Source organism: Hemicordylus capensis, chromosome 5 (assembly GCF_027244095.1).
Source record: "Hemicordylus capensis ecotype Gifberg chromosome 5, rHemCap1.1.pri, whole genome shotgun sequence".
NCBI lineage: Eukaryota > Metazoa > Chordata > Lepidosauria > Squamata > Cordylidae > Hemicordylus > Hemicordylus capensis.
In genome coordinates, this window is record NC_069661.1 from 63,307,628 (window position 1) to 63,328,472 (window position 20,845).

The following is a 20,845-nucleotide window of genomic DNA, read 5'->3' on the forward strand; positions in this document are numbered from 1 at the left end:
CACACCAAGTGTCAACATGGATGCTATCCTGTTTCGTGATGGTATGATTAGACCCTTGGGGTTCAAACCAGCTAAACTTAGTAATAGTTAAGTCTCAATGAAATCATTTAGTTTTGAGTTAGTTGTGACTGAATTGTTCTATTAATTTCAGTGGAACTTATTTTCAACTGGCTGATATGTTGAGCAGCATAACCTGGGCGGTGCCAATCTACCTGCACTGCTACCGCCTTGTATTCTTGCATAAAGGTTCAAGTAGCATGCCTGTAATCTGGAAATGCTAGTTGGAACAGAAACATATTGTTTGACCATGTTGGAACATGTTGCAGCAATGTGACTGGATCAGCAACACCCATATTATGCTGCTCAACACATCAGCCAATTGACTTTAGCTGGCTTTAGTCCAAGATGCAATTTAGCCACAACCACAGAATTATGAAAATGTTGAGTCATGGCTATGAGATGGTTCTGTTCAGTGGCCAGCCTGATGGTGAATGAGAAGAAGAAACATGAGAACAGGTCTGCTGAACCAGGTCCAAGAGCTATCTAGTACAGCATCCTGTTTCACACAGTGGCCCACCAGATGCCTCCATGAAGCCCACAGGCAGGGTATGAGGGCTTGCCGTCTCTCCTGCTGTTGCTCCCCTGCAACTGGTATTTAGTGGCATCTTGCTTCTGGGGTTGGAGGTGGCCTATAGCCACCAGACTAGTAGCCATTGAAAGACCTGTCCTTCATGCCTTTGTCTAAGCCCCTTTTAAAGCCATCTAAGCTAGTGACCACCACCAATCCTTTGGCAGAGAATTCCATAATTATGCACTGTGTTAAAAAATACTTCCTTTTGTCAGTCCTGAATTTCCCGACCTTCAATTTCATGGGATGAGCCCTGGTTCTAGTGTTGTGAGAGAGGGTGAAAAATGTCTCTCTGTCCACTCTTTCTACGCCTTGCATAATTTTATACACCTCTATCATGTCTCCTCATAGTCGCCTCTTTTCCAAATTAAAGAGCCCCAAAGGCTGTAGCCTTGCCTCATAAGGAAGGTGCTTCAGGACCCTCATCATCTTGGTTTCCCTCTTCTGCACCTTTTCCAGTTCTACAATGTCCTCCTTAAGATACGGTAACCAGAACTGTACTCCAGATGTGTCCATACCATAGTTTTGTATAAGGGCATTATGATACTATCATTTTTATTTTCAATCCCCTTCCAAATGATCCGTAGCATGAAATTAGCCTTTTTCACAGCTGCCGCACACTGAGTCAACACTTTCAACAAGCTGTCCACCATGACCCCAAGATCTCTCTCCTGGTCAGTCACCAACAGCCAGTGAGAAGAGTGAGCTGCAGAGGGTGGCTGACCTGATGTAGGCTTTAGAAGCGAAATGAAATGATGCAGGGCTTGTAGTGGAGGTGTTGCCATGACAACCTAATAACCAATGGCCATTGGGCACAAGGAAGATTCTCAAGGCACCTCTCACATGAGAGGATGTTCCATGCTCAGTGGGGAGCCAACAGTGGGGAGTAGGGGCTTTGTAAGGGTGAGCACAGAAAGTAGAGAAGTTGGGATAGAGAATTGACAGGCTGCTTGAAGAGGAGCTGTAGAGGAGGAGGATAGTCCACTCCTAATCAGTGTTCTCTCTAATTTTTTTCATCTGTGTGCAGAATAAGTTTTGTTCTGGGTGGCGGTATTAAGGCAGTGTGTGTACATGTGCATTCAGAGTGGGGCCTTCCTGATTCTACCTGAGCGGGATCTAAAATTAACTGAGTGGACATCAGAAAATGAGTGAGCGTGCACGTATGTGCATGACTTAGAGGGAACAGTGCTCCTAATATGAAGCCAAGGGGGAAACAAGCCAGGTGGGACAAAGACAGCTGGCTGTAACCCAGTACCAGAAGAGTTAGAATGGAGGAAAGGAGATCTAGATCCCACCTCCTTCATAGTATGTTTGAGCTGAAATCTGTGCAGGTAATAATTGTATGTGTGTGACATGACAAAGCAGCTGTCGACTCCAACACAATTTTGTGAACTTTGTATGTGCTAGTGACATCTGGTTAATGGAACTAGCTTTATTTCTGTTACTTTTAGAACATCTTATCACAGGTGGAGTTTAGATTCCAGTGCTGACCATGGAGGAGGAGAAATGCTTTATTTTGCATTTTAATTGTATGTATTGCATTGCCAAAGCATCACTTGTACATTTCAGTAACCACTTCCAGAGGGGTAGTGGTGTTAGTGAGTCAGAAACAAGGAAATACACCTCTTCCTGTATCTCAGATATACAAAAGAACTTGGTGGATTCTTAAAAACAAACACATTTATTACAGAATGGACTTTGTCCAAAAGCTTATGAGATAATAAACTTGTTAGTCTTTAAGATGGCACAAGATTCCTTGTGTTTATATCTCAGGTATTGGATAAGTGTCTTGTCTTATCTTCCTGGGCATCCTGGAATTGTAAGCAAGAATTCATTTTAAGTACACTAGCTCATGTTTCTAAGTAGCCTAATTAAATTTGCTGTTTGACAATAAGTGTGCTGTTTTTTCTTTGCATTTCAGATCACTAATAACAGTTCAGTCCTTTTAATCTTTGTACATGGCTTTCAAACTGATCTGCCTGTTGCATTTTAAACCTCTTGATAAATATCCCAACTTGTTGTTCATTAATATTTCAAAACAGTTTAACACCCTGCTGCCTCTGGAATCTGACAACAGACAGGGATGCTTGTGGGCAGAAAGGATTGGCAATGAAGAATTTATTTCTGAAACTCAATTCATTAGGCATGGATTGTGTTGCTTAGTGAACATTTCTTCATAGCTTGGTTTTACCCCCTGGAGAGTCTAGTGGCTTAATTATTGTTCTTAAAAACCAAAACACACAAATCCTTTTCCCTTCCTCCTGCCCCATCATCAAGTTCCTTTGTAAAAGTGCATGTCATGCTTTGAAAGTAAGCAAAGCTAGAGTGGGAACAAGCCATGACATTCTGCATGGAGCGACCTAAGTGCCCTTTTTGCTGCCTGCTTATGCTAGAGGCTGCCAAGATAACTTTTTAAGCCCAGGCCTGTACTCGGTGACAGATATGAAATGGGAAATGAGTTGACCTATTTCTGCATTGTGCTTTGCTTGCATTTTAAAGCCCTGAACTATACAAACAGTAGTTGTAGACAGTCTCTCTGAACAAAACTTGGATTTTAATAGGCCTGTTCATGTTATGATGTGTTGAAAGTGGAGGACTTCTTAAAATCAAAATTTGTTGAGCATGGTGACTAGGAGAAATAATACATCTGGATATTGCTTTTAAAAATTGCAGTATAAGGGGAAAGTGTAATGATGCATGCAGCAAAGCAACTATATATATTCTGCTTAAAGTGGAGCCACATTGTCTTAAAGGATTGTTGAAACCTAACATACAGGAGACAGCAGATGGGTTTGCATCTAAATCTAATATGTTGTCCTTAACAGGTTATTGACATTCTGTTTCAACAGTGCATGTTGTAGAGTGAGCACTACTTCACTCTGAGTGTTTATGCTTGAACTGCTTGTCGTTATTGCTCAGCTAAACACTCTCTCTCTCTCTCACACACACACACACACACACACACACTCTCTCTCTCTCACTCACTCACTCTCTCCCCCCCCCAACTATTATTGGGTGTGTTGTACACCCAAGCTTCCTCTCTTTTGTCCATTGAAGCTGAACATTTCCTCTTTCAAAACATTAAACCATATCCTGTTTTCTTGAAGTTATTGTTCAAGGCTATCGGTGGCATTCGATCCTGCAAAAATGAGAATTTCACTGTCTAAAGACAAGCTTAATGCTTGACTATAATTTGCAGCTGAGGTTGAGAGTTGCTTTCTCTTCCTTTTGAGGCTTTCTTCCCTTCTTGAAAAGGGGAATGACACCTAGTATTGGTCTTTAAACAGTGCAACCTTGTTTTAGTTTACTTGAAAATGAGCCAGATTTAGAAGTCCACTGTGACTGCACCTTGGAAGCAATGTAGCTATTCTGGAATGGATCAACTCACCAGGGCTCTAGATTCTGGCTCTCGAATATACAAGAATAGCATAGCTGCCTGGGATTGCTTGAATTCAGTTCATAAGTGAACTGAGCTGTAATGCTTTACTTGTATGTGAAATAAGTACAGTAAAATCTGCTTCAGTATATAGGGGTTCCAGAGCAGATGGAAGCAAATATAGAGTTTTATTAAATGGGAAGCTCATGTGGACAACATAAAACATGGGGAGAGGGGCGGGTGTCCAGTCGGACTAGCTGCTTGTAAAGTTTAAAGCTTTCTGTACAATATTATTCTCAGTACTACTTATGTGTGAACATAAAACTAATGAAACTGTTTCCCATTCAACAAGAAACAATATCAATGAGCAGAATCAAGACTTGTAGAAAATCTTTTCTATTACACAATATATGGAAGTAATATTAAATGCTTTGTGCTTGTAGTGTCTTCATTTCTGAAGTGCTTGCAGTGCTTATTATATTTTAGAAAAACTGCTTTAGCAGTATTCTGAGACTTTCTGAAATATTTTATGCAGAAGAGATATGACTTGAAATCAGCAGTACTGGGAGTTGGCTGCATATTTTGAATAGCTTGAGGATTGTCACACACAGAGGTCATTACATGACCAAAATCATTGGAGGCTGGGAGGAAGGCAGGAGACTGCCTGCCCTCTCCCACATGAGTGGAGCCGCTCCTGGGCTTTGTAGCACTACAGACCCACATGACCAGTGCATGTTTTCTCTGGGAGCAGTGGGGATGAAGGGGGAAGCAGGGTGGGTCCTCCTGCATCCCACAATATACTGCCCAAGGAGTGTGGTGCATTGGAGGATTTCCCCGCTGCCAGGCACTCCTTCCCCCGACTCTATGGAAGTTTGGGCTGCTTGCAGGCCAAGCTTCCACATGACCAGGTGGTGAGGGAGGAGGGTGTGGGTGTGGGCACACCCTCCTTACTTTTAGGCTTGGCAAAAAACCCAGGTTACCCAGCAGAGGAACACCAGGATCAGGACCAACTCCATCAGTTTTCACAATCGGCTCTACCCAGGTAGGACTACGCTAACCCAGGTAGAGCTGGTCGTGATAATGACCTCATAGTCTTAAGTACGAGGCTGCTTGAAGAAGTCAACTGAGGGGGCTAGATTGAAGAATTTGAGCATGTATTTTTAAAAGCCATTTCAGAGTGCTGTACAAGGAAATAGTTCTACAGAATATATTTATTATTATTTAAAATATGCCACTCCCCTCCAGTGCACTATTGCTCAGGGTGGCTCACAACAATGAAATAGATACAATGTACGCTAAAACTATTAACCAGATAAAGTAAAGTCCAGGTTAAAACCACAATCAGAATTAAGTTTCAAATTAAAAGTTATTTAAAAAGCTAAAAATTTAAGAATTATAAAAACTAAAGAAGCTACCAGATATAACCAAAGATGGAACACTAAAATGCCTCTTTAAAAAGATGTTTGTTTAGTTGTTGTTGTTTTTAAACTGGGGGGGAGCATGGTGAAGCTCTTCAGGGAGGGGTTTCCAAAGCTGTGGGGCCACAACCAAAAAGGCCGTGTCTCTAGTTCCCACCAACTGGATCTCTGTTAGTGGCGTGGCCATGAGCAGGGCCTGAGATGATGAGTGGAGGGCCCTGGCAGGTTCATATGGATGAATTTGGCTTCTAAATCTATCAAATACAGTATAGGATTTCTCTGTGTGTCACTGGGCATTAGATATTTTTTATTATTTTAACTGAAATGCAAGAAAACACCTTGTATTCAAACTTCTCCAACAGTATTGAGATTCATAAAACAGGCAAAAGCATCTACATAATCTTAAATTGCTTCTGCACACTAGCCATTCCCTCTGGAATTGAGATAATGTGGGCTCTCTGTTAAGAGAAATCCAAACATTGTTGCCAAATGGTTGCAATCCACTGTGTTCCCTGTTGTCGTCCTGTCTTTTAAGACCTTGTTTGGATTACAGTTTTTCTCCCTCTGTGGAACTGGAGCACCCGTCTTCTACATGCAGATCAGCAAAATACTATTGAACATAAGAAGTTCCCTTATACTGAATCAGACCTTTGCTCCATCTATCTCAGTATTGTCTACACTAGAGGCTCCCAACCTGGGGTCCTCCAGATGTTGCTGAACTACAACTCCTATCAGCCCTAACCACAATAAATTGTAGCTGGGGATGATGGGAGTTGTAGTTCAGCAACATCTGGAGGATCTCTGGTTGGCACTGATTGAGAGCAGCTCTCCAAGGTTTCAGGCAGGAGTCTTTCCCAGCCCTACTTGGAGATGCCAGGGATTGAACCTGAGACCTTCTGCATGCAAAGGAGATGCTTTGCTACTAAGCCAAAGCCTCATCCCCTCACTTCTGTCATTGCATTTGCTCAAGTATTTTAAACTTAATTTTCATCATTTTTGTTGTGGCGAAGTGAAAGTGTAGTGTGTAAAAATAAAGAATTAATGCATGAGAGGTCCAAACTAGGAGTGGAGTAAGGATCTGACTCTGTATAACTGAGCTGGCAGAGAGGCTTGCCCCCTCACATCTGGGCATGAGCCATGCTCTTCAAAGCAAGGAAAAAGACTGAGGGAATCATTCTCGCTCACACTGAGCCTATTGCTCATTGTAGTTTAGCAGGACTGGAGATCCGCTCCACTCCACCCTTCTTCCAGGCTTTTTGTTACATTTCTTGGTAGGATGCTGGAGCAGAATTGCATACATAAAACTAATGGCAAGCAGTCACTTATTGCCATAAAGCAACATACATTTTTATTTTTATTTATTTTGCTCTTTGCCATGGGGTTGGTCACTGCAGGATTTTCATGGGAACGTTGTGAACTATTAAGTGCTGGCTGGAATCACAGCTATAATTCGGCTTTCTGCAGGCCAGCAATGCATCAGAAACACTAAAAGGCCCTTGTGTGGAAAGGATATTTTGACTAGAAACCCATCAACTATAGCTTATTTGGAAAATAATTTAACCAGGCTATTCAATATGACCAACAGCAATATCACAGGCTGCCTACATGTTGCAGCACAGTGAGGATCAAGGACTACTGTCACTGAGAAGAGAAAAGCATGAAGTGGAGTTCAGCAAAGACATCCTGAGAGCAGCAGGATGGTAGCAGCTTAGGCATCCCAGAGAGTAATCTGAAAAGGTAATAGTGGTATTTAATAATCACCATGAGCCACAAGAAGAGGAAAAGGGAATCCTCGGGTGCAGGCCAAGAGTGAGTGAGTGTTACAAGTCCACCATGAACACATTTCAAGTCATGTTGTTCTTTAGGGGAACTTAAAATGTGCAAAAAAAATTTTTTAAAATCTGACCATTTTTTAAAAGCATTTGAAAACCCACCTTTTCGCCCAAGCTTTTTCAGCTTTTTAAATTTGTAGGTTTTAATCTGTTTGATTTTAAATTATCTAAATTGTTTTTGTATATGTTTTAATGTTAACTGCCCAGAGATGAAAGTTTGGAATGGCGTACAAATCTAAAATAAAATAGTACTGAAACCTAAACAAAATACATACATTTTGGTTAATTTTTATTTAATATTTTTATGATGTTTTAATTGTTAATTTTTATTTTATGTAGTTTATAATTTTTGTTTTGTTAATTGATTTTAATGGTGCTTTAATCCCTGAGCCTTTTGGAAGGGCGGTATAAAATTTTTAATAATAAATAAAATAAAATAAAATAATTACTGTGGCTCTGACATGTCCTTCAGTGTAACACAAGTGATTCTGAACAACCTATGCCTTTGCAGGTATTTAGAACACATGGCCACATTGCTGCGCAACAGGATTGTTGCACTACTTACTTACCATTCTGTAAGCAGGGAATGATGCAAGTTGCAGTGTGACGTGATTGACTACATAATGGTATTTAATATTTGAGAGAGAGAAATGCCTGCAGTAGTGTAGTAGTTTAGAACCACCTGTTATGCTGCAGGAGATGGCCAATATCTTATCTCCATAAATTTTGTAATAGATACTTGAAACGCAAGTTACCAGTTGCTTCTGTTAACTTTAAACATGTTACCAAGGATCTACTTATAGATTTGTCATGTATAGAAAGGTCCATCCTACATCTCTTTTAGGTACCCCCATCAATTTAGAGATCTATCACTTGAAATGAGGGGGGTGCTTCCTGAGGGCCAAAATAAGGATGTTTTACTTAAGACATTGGTTAACTGAGCAGTAGTTTACTGGAGGGGCAGGGTATAAATATAATATACCCAAAAGGTTACATTTTGATAGTTCTTAGAGAGTGTCAACTGGCATGTGGATAAAGGTGATCCAGTTGACATAGTATACTTGGACTTTTAAAAAGCTTTTGATACAGTTCCTTATCAAAGGCTCTTGAGCAAACCTAGCAGTCCTAGGGAGACAGGTAAAATTGTGGGTTGGTAACTGGCTAAAGGGTAGGAATAAATGGACAGTTTTCACAATGGAGGGAAGAAGTGGGCCCCTCCAAGGATCTGTACTAGGACCTGGCAAGCTTTTTAATTTATTCAAAAATGATCTAGAAGTTGAGGTAAGCAACAAGGTGGCCAAATTTGAAGGTGTCACTAACTATTTAGGGTAGTGAAATCCAAAACAGATTATGAGGAGTTCCAAAAGGATCTTTCCAAACTGGGGGAGTGGGCAACAAAATGACAAATGTGGTCCAATGTAAATAAAATTGGTGCACACACCCCTTCACATATACACTGATGGGGACTGAGCTGTTAGAAATTGACCAGGAGAGGTATCTTGGAGTTGCAGTGGACAACTCATTGAAAGTGTCAACTCAGTGTGCGACAGCTATTAAAAAGGCAAATTCCATTCTCGAGATCATTAGGAAGGGGATTTAAAATAAAACTGCTAATATTGCAAAGCCCATATATAAATCTGTGGTGCAGCCAGATTTGCAGTACTGTGTGCAGTTCTGGTCACTGTATCTTGAAAAGAACATTATAGAATTGGAAAAGGTGCAGAAGAGGACAACCATGATGATCAGGGGCCTAGAGATCCTTCCTTATGAGGCAAGGCTACAACATCTGGGGGTTCTAGTTCAGAAAAAGGACATGATAAAGGAACCAAAAAAAGTGCATTTTCATGCAGCGCACAATTAATTGATGGGATTCCCTGCCACAGGATTTGGTAATGGCCACCAGCTTGAATGGCTTTATGTGGGGTTTAGACAAATTCATGAAACACAGGTCTCACAGTGGCTACTGTTCCTCTCCCTTCCCACATTCTGAGAGCTGGGAATAAGGTTTTCTTTTGTGACGTTGTAACAATGAATACCACAAAAGCTTCATTGCTGTCCATTTCAGACTCACTTTCTTGTAGGATAAAAGTTTTTAAAAGAATAGGAAAATATCAGAGAATCAGCAGGAATGAAGCATATGACAAGAACTATCTTTTCCTCTACTGAGAGAAGATATTCTGGTGATGAAGCAGGCTAAGGAAGGGTTAAGTATTTGCCTTGTCAAACTGCTTCGCTAAGTTGAGCTGAAGTGAATTAATTTTCTCCAGAGAAGCAGCCTATGTAGACATTTATCCTTTATCATGAGGTTATGCTAAAGCTAACCGGATGTTGGGTGGAGAGAACGTTGTGTTATTGAGCTTGATAATAGAATCAAACAAATGCTCCATGCTACATGTTTCAGCCTACAGACAGTCTTACTGTAAGTTCAGCCTGCTTTTATCTCTGGTTTAGCTGCCATGACAACTGCACTGCTTTCAAATGCCTTGTACAAATGATCTTTGAGAGAGCTGAAAGTCATTGATATTCTGAGTGTTTTTCTACTGCAGGCAGCAACAATTCTGCCCTGTACTCCAGCCGATATTTACTATTATCACAGAAGCTAATAAATGCAAACTTTGTTGTTAGGCAGCTGAACTGAAATGGGAAAAATTAAATTCTTGCTAGGTCTTAATACCATCAAAATATATATTTATCTTTGCTTTTTGTTTATTGCTTTTTTCTATTTTTTTCTTATACAATTAAACTTGGGTGTCCTGGGATTTGTTGGTAGTTTTTTTGTTTTTGTTTGGAGGAGTGGGGAAACAAAGCATATAAAATGTTTAACTTTCTTAGCCTTCACACATTTTTCATTGTTTAATAATTCAGAAATAATCATTGGTTTTGGAAGGGTGGTCTATTAAATAAATAAAAATAATAATATTTTAAACCAGGCTCTTGCACCCATCAGACCATCTGCTTTTGACTTTAGGCTGTGCAAAAAAAGACATACCATTTATTCATTATAACCATGAGAAAAATTTTCATGTAAATAGTAGTACCTTGATGGCATAAATCCATGATCAGTATGGAAGTACATTAGGGGCTCTAGAGTAAGTCACAGAAGCAGCACAAAACAATGACAACAAAAAACCCCTCCCCATATCATTTCCTATACTAGCTTCATTATCTGAGCACAGCTAAGGGCTGCTGCAGCTGCAATTTCTTAACTGTTTAAAAAACTGAGTATGCTGAAGGATATTCCCTCCCTTCTCCAATGTGCATTTTTCCTGGTTGTTTAAGCATTACATTGACACTGACATTAACAATGGCTAAGGCTGACCAGGTTTCCTGCTTAGCTGTAACCATTTTTAATGCTGATACCAATGCAGCACTCAGCTGTAATGCAGAGGGATGGAATTTGTGTGGTGGTGGTGGTGGATGAGATGATTTATTTTATTTGTTATATTTGTGCACTGCCCCAAACATCCATCTCTGGGCAGTTTACAGCAACATAAAAGAAATTAAAACAGAAATTAAGACCTTAACACAATTTAAAATCACAAGTCTAGTTAAAAAGCTTGGGTGAATAAATGTGTCTTTAGAGACCTTTAAAAAGTTGTCAGAGATGGGGAGGCTCTTATTTCAGCAAGGAACAAGTCCCAAAGTCTCGGAGCGGTAACAAAGTAGGCCCATCCCTGTGCAGCCCCCAGACGAATTGGTGGCAACTGCAGATGAATCTCTCCAGATGATCTCAATGGGTGATGGGGCGCATAGTGAAGAAGATGTTCTCATATATACCTTGAGCCTAAGCTGTTTAGTGCTTTGTAGGTTATAAGCAGCACCTTTGTATTTTGCCCAGGAACTTATTGGTAGCCAGAGTAGTTCTTTTGGGAATAATATAGTCTCTTCAAGATGACCCAGAGACCAACCTGGCTGCCACATTCTATACCAACTGCAGTTTTCCTCCAGCAGTTTCATGTAGATGTTAAAGCACATTGGAAACCATATGGAGCCATGGGGTGGGGTGTCATATAAAAGTTCACGTTTTGAAGAACAGTCTCCAAGCAACACCTTCTGGAATCTGCCCAAGAGGTAGGTGGAACCACTGCAAAGCAGCCTCCCACTCCCAACCCTCTCAGACAGTTCAGAAGGATACTATGGTCGATAGTATTGAAAGCTGCTGAGTTACAAAAGGACCAACAGAGTCACACTTCTTCTGTCAATTTCCCATTGGAGATCATCCATCAGGCTGACCAAGACAGTTTCCACCCCATAACTCTCCCGAAAACCAATTTGAAGTGAGTCTAGATAATCAGTTTCCTCCAAGACTGCCTGGAGCTGGGAGGCCACCACCCTCTCATTTCCCTTGCCCAACCACGGAAGGTTGGAGACAGATCTATAGTTGCCTAACTCTGAGTGATCCAAGGCAGGCTTCTCCAGAAGAGGTCTAATGATTGCCTCCTTAAGAGTGGAAGACATCCTGCCCTTCCTCAGAGAAGCATTTATAGTATCTACCAGGCCTTCTATAACAACTTCTGTGCCAGATAGTATAAGCCATGTTGGACAAGGGTCAAGAGAACAGCTGGTAGGCCACACTGTTCCAAGCAGCTTATCCACATCATCAGGAGTAGGGATGTGCCTTAACTGGCTCGGGCAGCCACAGGTGAGGCAAGGATAGGTTCCTTTAAAAACCAGGTCCCTATCTCCTTCTCCACTGCTTTTCCAAGTGAGGCACTCACGTTCCAGAAGGCCGTGCAAGGCTGCAGCACTGTTCCCAGCAGCCTGCACACAGTGTTGGCATGCACATGGCTGCTGTGAATGTATGGTGGCCATGTGCGTGGTCAGCATGGTATAGCTGACTGTACAAATTGCCAGCACACATGTGCAATGACCTTTTCCTTGGTGCAGCACCCATGTGTGGCCTTTTGAAAAGTTAGAACTGCCTCTGGAAAAGTAATGGGGTGGCAGGGGAGCAGGTAAAGACCTGATCCCCTGTTTGTTAAAGGAACTGATCCCCTCCCCACCAAACTGGTTCAGATGTGGGTGCCTTAGCCGGTTTGGCACTTCCCTAAGGAAATGCTGAACTGGTTCAGGCACATCCCTAATCAAGAGTTGCAAACTGACTGAAGTTAGGATGAAATAGATCTAGCCTAACCACATAAGAGCTGTCGCATTAGGTTCTGCAATAACTGTAGGGTCTGAGTCTCAGTTGGCTCAAATACAAGAATTTTATCAACAAAGAACTCATTAAAAATGTCATAATGGCTAACCGATTGTTCCAAATTCTGATTCAAAGGGAGAGGGGCAACAAAAGTTCCCAAATTGGTTTACATAGATATAAATAAATAAATAAATATGGGAAGAAAAGAATTGCTTCTTTGCTACATGTATTGCCTGAGCATAAGTTTTTAAGAACATAAGAACAGCCCTGCTGGATCAGGCCCAAGGCACATCTGGTCCAGCATCCCATTTTGCACAGTGGCCCACCAGATGCCACTGGAAGCCACAGGCAGGAGTTGAGGGCATGCCCTCTCTCCTGTTGTTAATCCCCCGCAACTGGTACCCAGAGGCACCCCGCCCACGAGGCTGGAGGTGGCCTACAGCCCTCCAACTAGTAGCTGTCAATAGACCTCTCATCCATGAAGTTATCCAAACCCCTCTTAAAGCCATCCAGGTTGTTGGCTGTCACCACATCTCATGGAACAGAATTCCACAAGTTGATTATGCGTTGTGTGAAAAAGTACTTTCGTTTGCTGGTCCTAGATTTCCTGGCAATCAATTTCATGGGATGACCCCTGGTTCTAGTGTTATGGGAGAGGGAGAAGAATTTCTCTCAATCCACTTTCTCCACACCATGCATGATTTTATAGACCTCTATCATGTCTCCTGGCAGTCATCTTTTTTCTAAACTAAATAGCCCCAGGTGTTGTAGCCTAGCCTCATAAGAAAGGTGCTCTAGGCCCTTGATCATCTTGGTTGCCCTCTTCTGCACCTTTTCCAGTTCTACAATGTCCTTTTTTAGATGTGGTGACCAGAATTGTGTGCAGTACTCCAGGTGTGGCCGCACCATAGTTTTGTATAAGGGCATTATAATATTAGCAGTTTTATTTTCAATCCCCTTCCTACTGATCCCTAGCATGGAATTGGCCTTTTTGACAGCTGCTGCACATAGAGTTGACACTTTCAACGAGCTGTCCACCACAAACCCAAGATCCCTCTCCTGGTCAGTCACTGATAGTTCAGATCCCATCAGCATATACTTGAAGTTGGGGTTCTTCGTCCCAATGTTCATCACTTTACACTTGCCAATAATGATCCGCATTTGCCACTTTGTCGCCCACTCCCCCACTTTGGAGAAATCCTTTTGGAGCTCTTCACAATCCATTTTGAATTTCACTACGCGAAAAGTTTGATATCATCTGCAAATTTGGCCACCTCGCTGCTTACCCCTGCTTCTAGATCATTTATGAATAAATTAAAAAGTACCGGTCCCGGTACAGATCCTTGGGGGACCCCACTTCTTACTTCCCTCCATTTCGAAAACTCTCTGTTTATACCTACCCTCTGTTTCCTGACTTTCAACCAGTTAGCAATCCACACATGTACTTGTCCCCTTATCCCATGACTGCTAAGTTTCCTCAGGAGTCGATGATGAAGAACTTTGTCAAAAGCTTTTTGGAAGTGCAGGTATACTATGTCAACTGGATCACCTTGATCCACACACTTGTTGACACTCTCAAAGAACTCCAAAAGGTTGGTCAGGCAAGGTTTACCTTTGCGGAACCCATGCTGGTTCACTCCCAGCAGGTCCTGTTCTTCTGTGTGCTTTACAATTTTATCCTTGAGGATGCTTTCCATCAATTTGCCTGGAATGGATGTTAAGCTAACCGGATGATTAGCTAAACTAATCTTTAAATGTACTCTATGTTGTAATCTGTCAGATTTGAGTCAAGGTTTTCTCCACTTTCACTCCAGTCTTCTATCTTGCTGCTTTCGCTCCCATAGTTCTTCCATATACCAATGGGCCAATTTTGAAGTAGGTCAGAGAAGACACTTAGGAGTGATCATGTCTAATTCCCTGATGAGTTTGCTGTTCCAGTTCTCCACCAGGTCATCAACAGAATCACTGGCATAGCCAACACTACAGTGGTCCCTCGACTTATGATGTTAATCCGTTCCAAACGCACGTTCGGAGGTCGAAATTTTCGTAAGTCGAAGAGCGCATCCACGGAGGTCTGAAAACATTCGTAAGTCGAGGAAGCCGCATCTAAAAATTCGTAGGTCGAGTAAGCCGCATCTAAAACGGCAACGACTTCTGGTCTTTTTTGTCATTCGTACCTCGAAAACATCGTAAGTCGAGTAGTTCGTAGGTCGAGGGACCACTGTAAATCCTTCCAAGGCTTCTTGGAATCCTATTGGATCCAATAACCTTCTCAGGCAGACCATCCTAATAGGCCCTTCACCCTGTGGAAGTGGGACGTGATTTTGAGTCCGGCCTTAACCAGATGGTAGTCCATCCATGACAGTGGGGAAATCACAGGAATCCCTACACATGGAACACCACCCTGATCAGAATGAAAGACCAAATCAAGTGTGTGGCCAGCAACATGCGTCATCCCGAGACCACCTGGGATAGGCCCATAGTTTTCATAGCTGCTATGAATTTCTGAGCCGCCGTGGACAAATTGGTCTCAAACTGAACATTGAAGTCCCCCACCACCATGAGCCTGGCAGACTCCAATGCTAAGCCTGAGACCCAGTCTGTAAGCTCAGTTAGAGACTCTGTTGGGCAGTGGGATGATCGTTACACCAACAAAAGTCCCAGTCTATCCCTGGTCCCCAAACTTAAGTACATGTGTTTGATATGGTCAGACACTTCAACAGGGATCCTGGTAAGGGAGATCTTATAGACCACAGCCATTCCATCTCTGAGCCCAAGTCCTTGCACCTGCTCCTCATCAGAATACCCTCGAGGGAAAAGCTGGGAACAGACTGGGCCACCAGCCTCCTCCAACCAAGTCTCTGTGATACATACCCGGTAAGCCTCTTCATCCATTATAAGATCATGGATGATTTCTGATTTATTCTGGACTGATCTGGCATTACAAAGGAGCAAGGTTAGGCTTCGTAGGCACTTGGCACTGCTCCCCAAGTAGGGATGTGTGAACCGGTTCGAATTCGAATCAAACCAGCCATCAGATTCGAGCTGCAGGTTTGAACTTGAACCAAACTGAGGATGCTTTGATTCAATGCTACCAAAAAATCTACACTCAGAACACCTCAGAAACAACAAAACCCAGTATCCCATGGGTTGGCACCATCTGTGCACTACACCACCACTCACTCTGAGCCACCCCAGCACCCCACAAGTGGCTTTATGGTTTTTCTCCATAGGAAAGAATGGAAGTTTCAGCAGCCCCATAACTGCACTTGAGGGGTGCTGGGGTGGCCCAGAGCGAGGGTTCCAACCACCCTTGTGGTTTGCTAACTCATGGGGTACTGGGTTTTGTTGGTTCTAAGGTGTTTTGAGTGTAGATTCTTCGGTAGCCTATACGATTTTCAATGACAAACCATGAATCCACTCTCATTTGCTAACCTTAAAGACACATAAACTTCAAAAATCACTTAAAAATCAGCACTTTGCCCAATTCCTTTCAAATAATTCTGATAGCTTCCTTGCTCCACTTGGGCACTACCACCCACCACACTCTGCTCTAGGCCACCCCTTTGCCCCCGACGTGAAGCTATACATTTGCTGACACCTCCATGCTGCTTTATGGAGAAAAACCTTAAAGATGCATAAGCTTCAAAAATCACTTAAAAATCAGCCCTTTGCCCAATTCCTTTCAAATAATTCTGATAGCTTCCTTGCCCACCTTGGGTACTACCACCCACCACACTCCACTCTAGGACACCCCTTTCCCCCCGACATGAAGCTATATATTTGCTGCAATCCTCATTATTCCCTATGAGGAATTCAAAAATGCTTTTTAAAATTCACCAATAATCAGAGGAGTGTCCGATTGCCTTGTGGTTTTTTGGGTGGTAGACACCTCTGGGTGCCTATCACCCACCCCACTTTTGTGCCCCAGGTGCTCCACAATAGGGGATAATGGGCTGGTTCGAGTCCCATTATACCCTATGAGAAAAATAATTGAAAATATTTCAAATATTCATGAAAACTCGTAGGGGTGTCCGATTGCTTTGGGGCTTGGGTGGTTGTTGGCATCCATGGGTGCTCCACAATAGGGAATAATGGGCTGATTCAAGTCACATTATACCCTATGAGAAAAAAATAAATATATATTTCAAAAATTCATTAAAAATCGTACAAGTGTGTGATTGCCTTGGGGTTTGGGTAGCAGGTACCACCCCACCCACTTTTGGAGGATCAAAATGGTTTGAAACAGATTTGAACCAAACCGGGGGGGGGGGTTTTCAAGCAAAACCAAAACCAAACCACCCCCTCCTGGTTCGAACCAGTTTCGAATTCGAACCGAACCGGGCAAAGCGGTTTTGTGCACATCCCTATCCCCAAGGTCAAAGAGCTGGCAGGATAGCTGGAAGGGGTAACTATTGGATTTCTCATTTCCCTTCCCCTATAATGGCCTGCTAACCTGCCAACATTACTACTTTCACCACCACCACCACTGGAATAGCTGTCCTACAGTCAATTGACACCCCCTTCTTTCTCCCCATCTCCAGACCAGCCTAGACATATTGTAGACTAACTTCACCCAAATGAAATGTGTGATCTCATGAGCCCTATTTTGATGTTTTAAAAAGTGACACTGTAACTGTGTACAGTGGCACAAATGGTCTGGAAGTCCTTCCCCCAAACCAACCCTTGCCATTGTCCTGCATTGCTTACACTTAGACAAGCATTTGAACAGGGAAGCACTGTATCCATGATGGTGGGTGCCACACTTAGACCAGCATTACACTTAGATCAGCATTTGTCCGAACAGGGAAGCACTGTATCCACAATGGTGGGTGTTGAGGCTTTCTCCAGTTGTGCACTAGTCAATCCTCTAATTATTTTTGCACTCCAGTCAATCCTCTAATAAAAATCCTGTAATTTTTTTTCCATTTCTGCTTGGAATGAGTTTTGTTCTGGGCTGCAGTATCAAGGCAGTGGGTGTGCACATGCATTCAGAATGGGGTCTTCCTGATTCAACCTGAGCAGGATCTAAAATTAACTGAGTGGACATCAAAAAACTTGTGTGCATGTGCATGCCTCAGAACACTGGCAGGTTCTTCCATAATTGTGGGGCAGGAGATTTATGGTGTGTTTATAATATTTGTTTTGTTTACAAATGAACATTAATTGGGGCTAGGTATGCCTATGTTAGGAAGAGATTACATCAGCTTTCCAGAGAGTGGCCTTGCATCCCAATGTGCTTCAGCTCTCTACTTACTCTCTCCCAGCTTTTCTGTTCAGTCCAAGTCTGTCTCTATCTTAACCCAAATTGGTTGTCCCATTCAGTCTCTCAAGCTGTCAGTCTGTCCTTTCTATTTTTCTACACACACACAAGCACACCCTCCAATCGGTGCAGCTGGGTACACATATGACTTCCGTACATTCAGAATGATCTCTGTAGAATTTTAACACCCTATCAAGGGACATTTCATTCATTATCAGCCAGTGACCTGCCTAATGAAAGAGTTGCCCAGCCAGCATTCATTAACTCCAATATTGTAAATAAATATATTTGTTTTCAGTTCAAGAAAAAGGAGAGATGTTTATGTCAAAAGGCTTTCAAACATGCTTCAAAAGGAAGTTAATTAATGCTGTTTTGTATTTCTTTCTCTGACCTATCTCTTTGTTTGGGTATGCATTTAAAGAATTAATATTGTAGATGCGTGACTTTCTACTACATACATTTCATACAGAACGAATGGGCTCATTCAGTTTTGACCATGGCAGTGAGGCCTATTATGTAGCCATATATGCTTACTAATAAACAGGACAGAAATGTGCACCATTTTCTTATATTATGAACTTAGAACTAGAGGTTTATAGGGTTTTCATCAGGATAAATATTGATGGTCAGTTCTTGGTCTCTATGAGGAATATTCTATAAGTACACATACCTTACATTTTAGTTAAGTTCTTATGTACAGAAGCTTTTCAAGTCTTCTCAGTGTGTGTTGGTCTGGAAATATATTGGTTTACCACACTTTGTGCCTAATTTTCTGAGGCCCACACAACAACAATACCCTCTTTTATGTAAATATGCGGGGGGGGTAGTAAGCTGCTCTCAGTCTAGCTTTTAAATGCCTCTTAGAAATATTTTGCTTTCTTTTGTCTGTTTTTAGGTTACCTGTTTGCAAGACTTCTTTGGTGATGATGATGTTTTCATTGCCTGCGGACCTGAGAAATACCGTTATGCTCAAGATGATTTTGTATTGGATCACAGTGGTGAGAGAATGCCTCTTAAACTTGTTGTTCATGTATCGCAAGAGCCTCCTTAGCCCAGTTCACATGTTGTGATGCAATTGCTGCCAAAAATGATTGCTTCTGTCTGGCTGACCTCCTATGTCCTGCTTAATGATTCCAAGAGCCAATCACATGGGTCACTTAGACTGCATAGTTACTTCCCACACCAGTTCCACTGCTCTAATGGGGCCACAGTACTAGCAAAGAAAGTAACCAAGCAATCCACAAATTGGAGTGATTCATCTTTGTGTGCATTAGTGCTACAATATGTAGCCTGAGCACATGGAAGCAGGATTTGTTTTTGTTTGTCAAGCGCTATCCGATTGGTGGCACTCTGTAAATAACAATTTGCTTTGGAAATTTATTTATTTATTTATTTATTTATTTATTTATTTATTTATTTATTTCCAAAGCAAATTGTTATTTACAGAGTGCCATCAATCGGATAGCGCTTGACAAACAAAAACAAATCCTGCTTCCATGTGCTCAGGCTACATATATATAGAGAGATCTAATAGCAATATCTCAAGATCAGTGTGGCCAGTGTGTTACTGAGGGCACATTTAGATGACTTTTAATATTGACTAATGCTCAATTTAGCTGCAGCTAGCACATGTCTACTTAAATCTTTGTAATTTAAAAGAGCAATCTAAGTCAGGCCTCTACTAATGATGATCCACTTGGAATCAAATTATATTTCATGACTGGTAATATGTGAGTCTTATGAATTATTATTTTTCAAGCATTTTTTGTAAAGATACCCAGTTTCATTAACATACCTGACCAGTGTATATGGAAGCATGTCCACCAAATCACATTCCCAGCAGAATTTGTATAAGCCACCGGTTTATAAATATATTTTATCCGAAGTGGGGTGATTAACCATCTCATGCAACCACATATTCATTATCTTTGATTACTCTGATAATATTGTATTTAATACGTCACCTTCCTTATCTACATCTTGCTACAGATCAGTATGCCAGTTATCATGTGGATTATGCTATCCATCATAAAGGGGCTTTTAAAAAAATTATAAAAGCATATGTTACCCCATATGAAAGCGTACTTTCATGTGAGATAACAGAGAGCAGTCTCTGACAGTATTGTCAAGATGATGTGATGTAATGCCCAGACCCTCAGATATGGGAAAACAGAAAACTTAAAACTACTGCATTCTTCATTAACCCTTTATAACTAATACATTTCCCTTGCTCAAGTGGGTGTGTATTCCAGTCTCTGAAGCTCTCAAATCTTTGCCTGATAAAAACGTTTGATGGAAAGCTAATCAGGAAATAGCAAGAGTCCAAGTGCCAGGTTTTCTTTTTCAAATGTCCTGTACTATTACTCCTATCTTATATATTAAATTATCTTGGGACCATGTGTGCCCAGGATTTGGCGGCGGAACTCTCGCGACACACTGCAAGAGTTCGGGACTGAGGACTTGGAAACGTCGGTTGGAGATTGGAGGAGCCCCACCGGAGGAGGAGGCCAAGGCGGTGCCTCTTTGGCAGCTGGGGGCGGCTAGCGAGGGGCAGCGAGAGGAGAAGAGGAGAGGAGCCCAGCTTGGCAAGCAGTGGCGGTGGGCTAGCGAGGGGCAACGAGAGGAGAAGAGAGGAGCCCAGCTTGGCGAGCAGTGGAGGTGGGCTAGCGAGGGGCAACGAGAGGAGAAGAGGAGAGGAGCCCAGCTTGGCGAGCAGTGGCGGTGGGCTAGCGAGGGGCAGCGAGAGGAGAAGAGGAGAGGAGCCCAGCTTGGCGAGCAGTGGCGGTGGGCTAGCGAGGGGCAACGAGAGGAGAAGAGGCAGCGGGCGGTTGAGCTGTGCCACCGAGAGGAGCCCGGCCGGGCGAGCGGCAGTGGCAGTGGGCTCCTGAAAATGGCCGGCTGGAGGCTGGTGAGCAACTGGGCTGTTGTGGCGGGCATGGGGGCTGGGAGGGGGGAGAGCGGTGGAGGAGGCAGCGGGCCCTGGCAAAGGAGGTGGCCAGCGGGCGAAAATGACTGGTAATAGATTGGGGCGGAAGGTTGGGGGAAGCGGCAAGGAGAGACTAGCAGTGCAGATGCTGTGCGCCAGTTCAGCTAGATATTATTACTATTATTATTTCTATATCGCTTTCCACCAAAAAAAAAAGTTCTCAAAGCAATTTACACAGAAAAGGGAGATGGTCCCCTGTTCC

General features: G+C 42.5%; 1 protein-coding gene across 4 annotated transcripts in view; it reads left to right on the top strand.

Moving 5' to 3' along the window:
- The window catches only part of DCLK2 (doublecortin like kinase 2), a 155,676-nt gene that overhangs the window by 58,797 nt on the left and 76,034 nt on the right, over window positions 1-20,845 (top strand). For all 4 annotated transcript variants that reach the window (XM_053255839.1, XM_053255840.1, XM_053255837.1 and 1 more), the window contains exon 3: window positions 18,553-18,655. In XM_053255839.1, coding sequence (XP_053111814.1) covers window positions 18,553-18,655 — 103 coding nt within the window. The remainder of the gene's footprint in view (window positions 1-18,552; window positions 18,656-20,845) is intronic.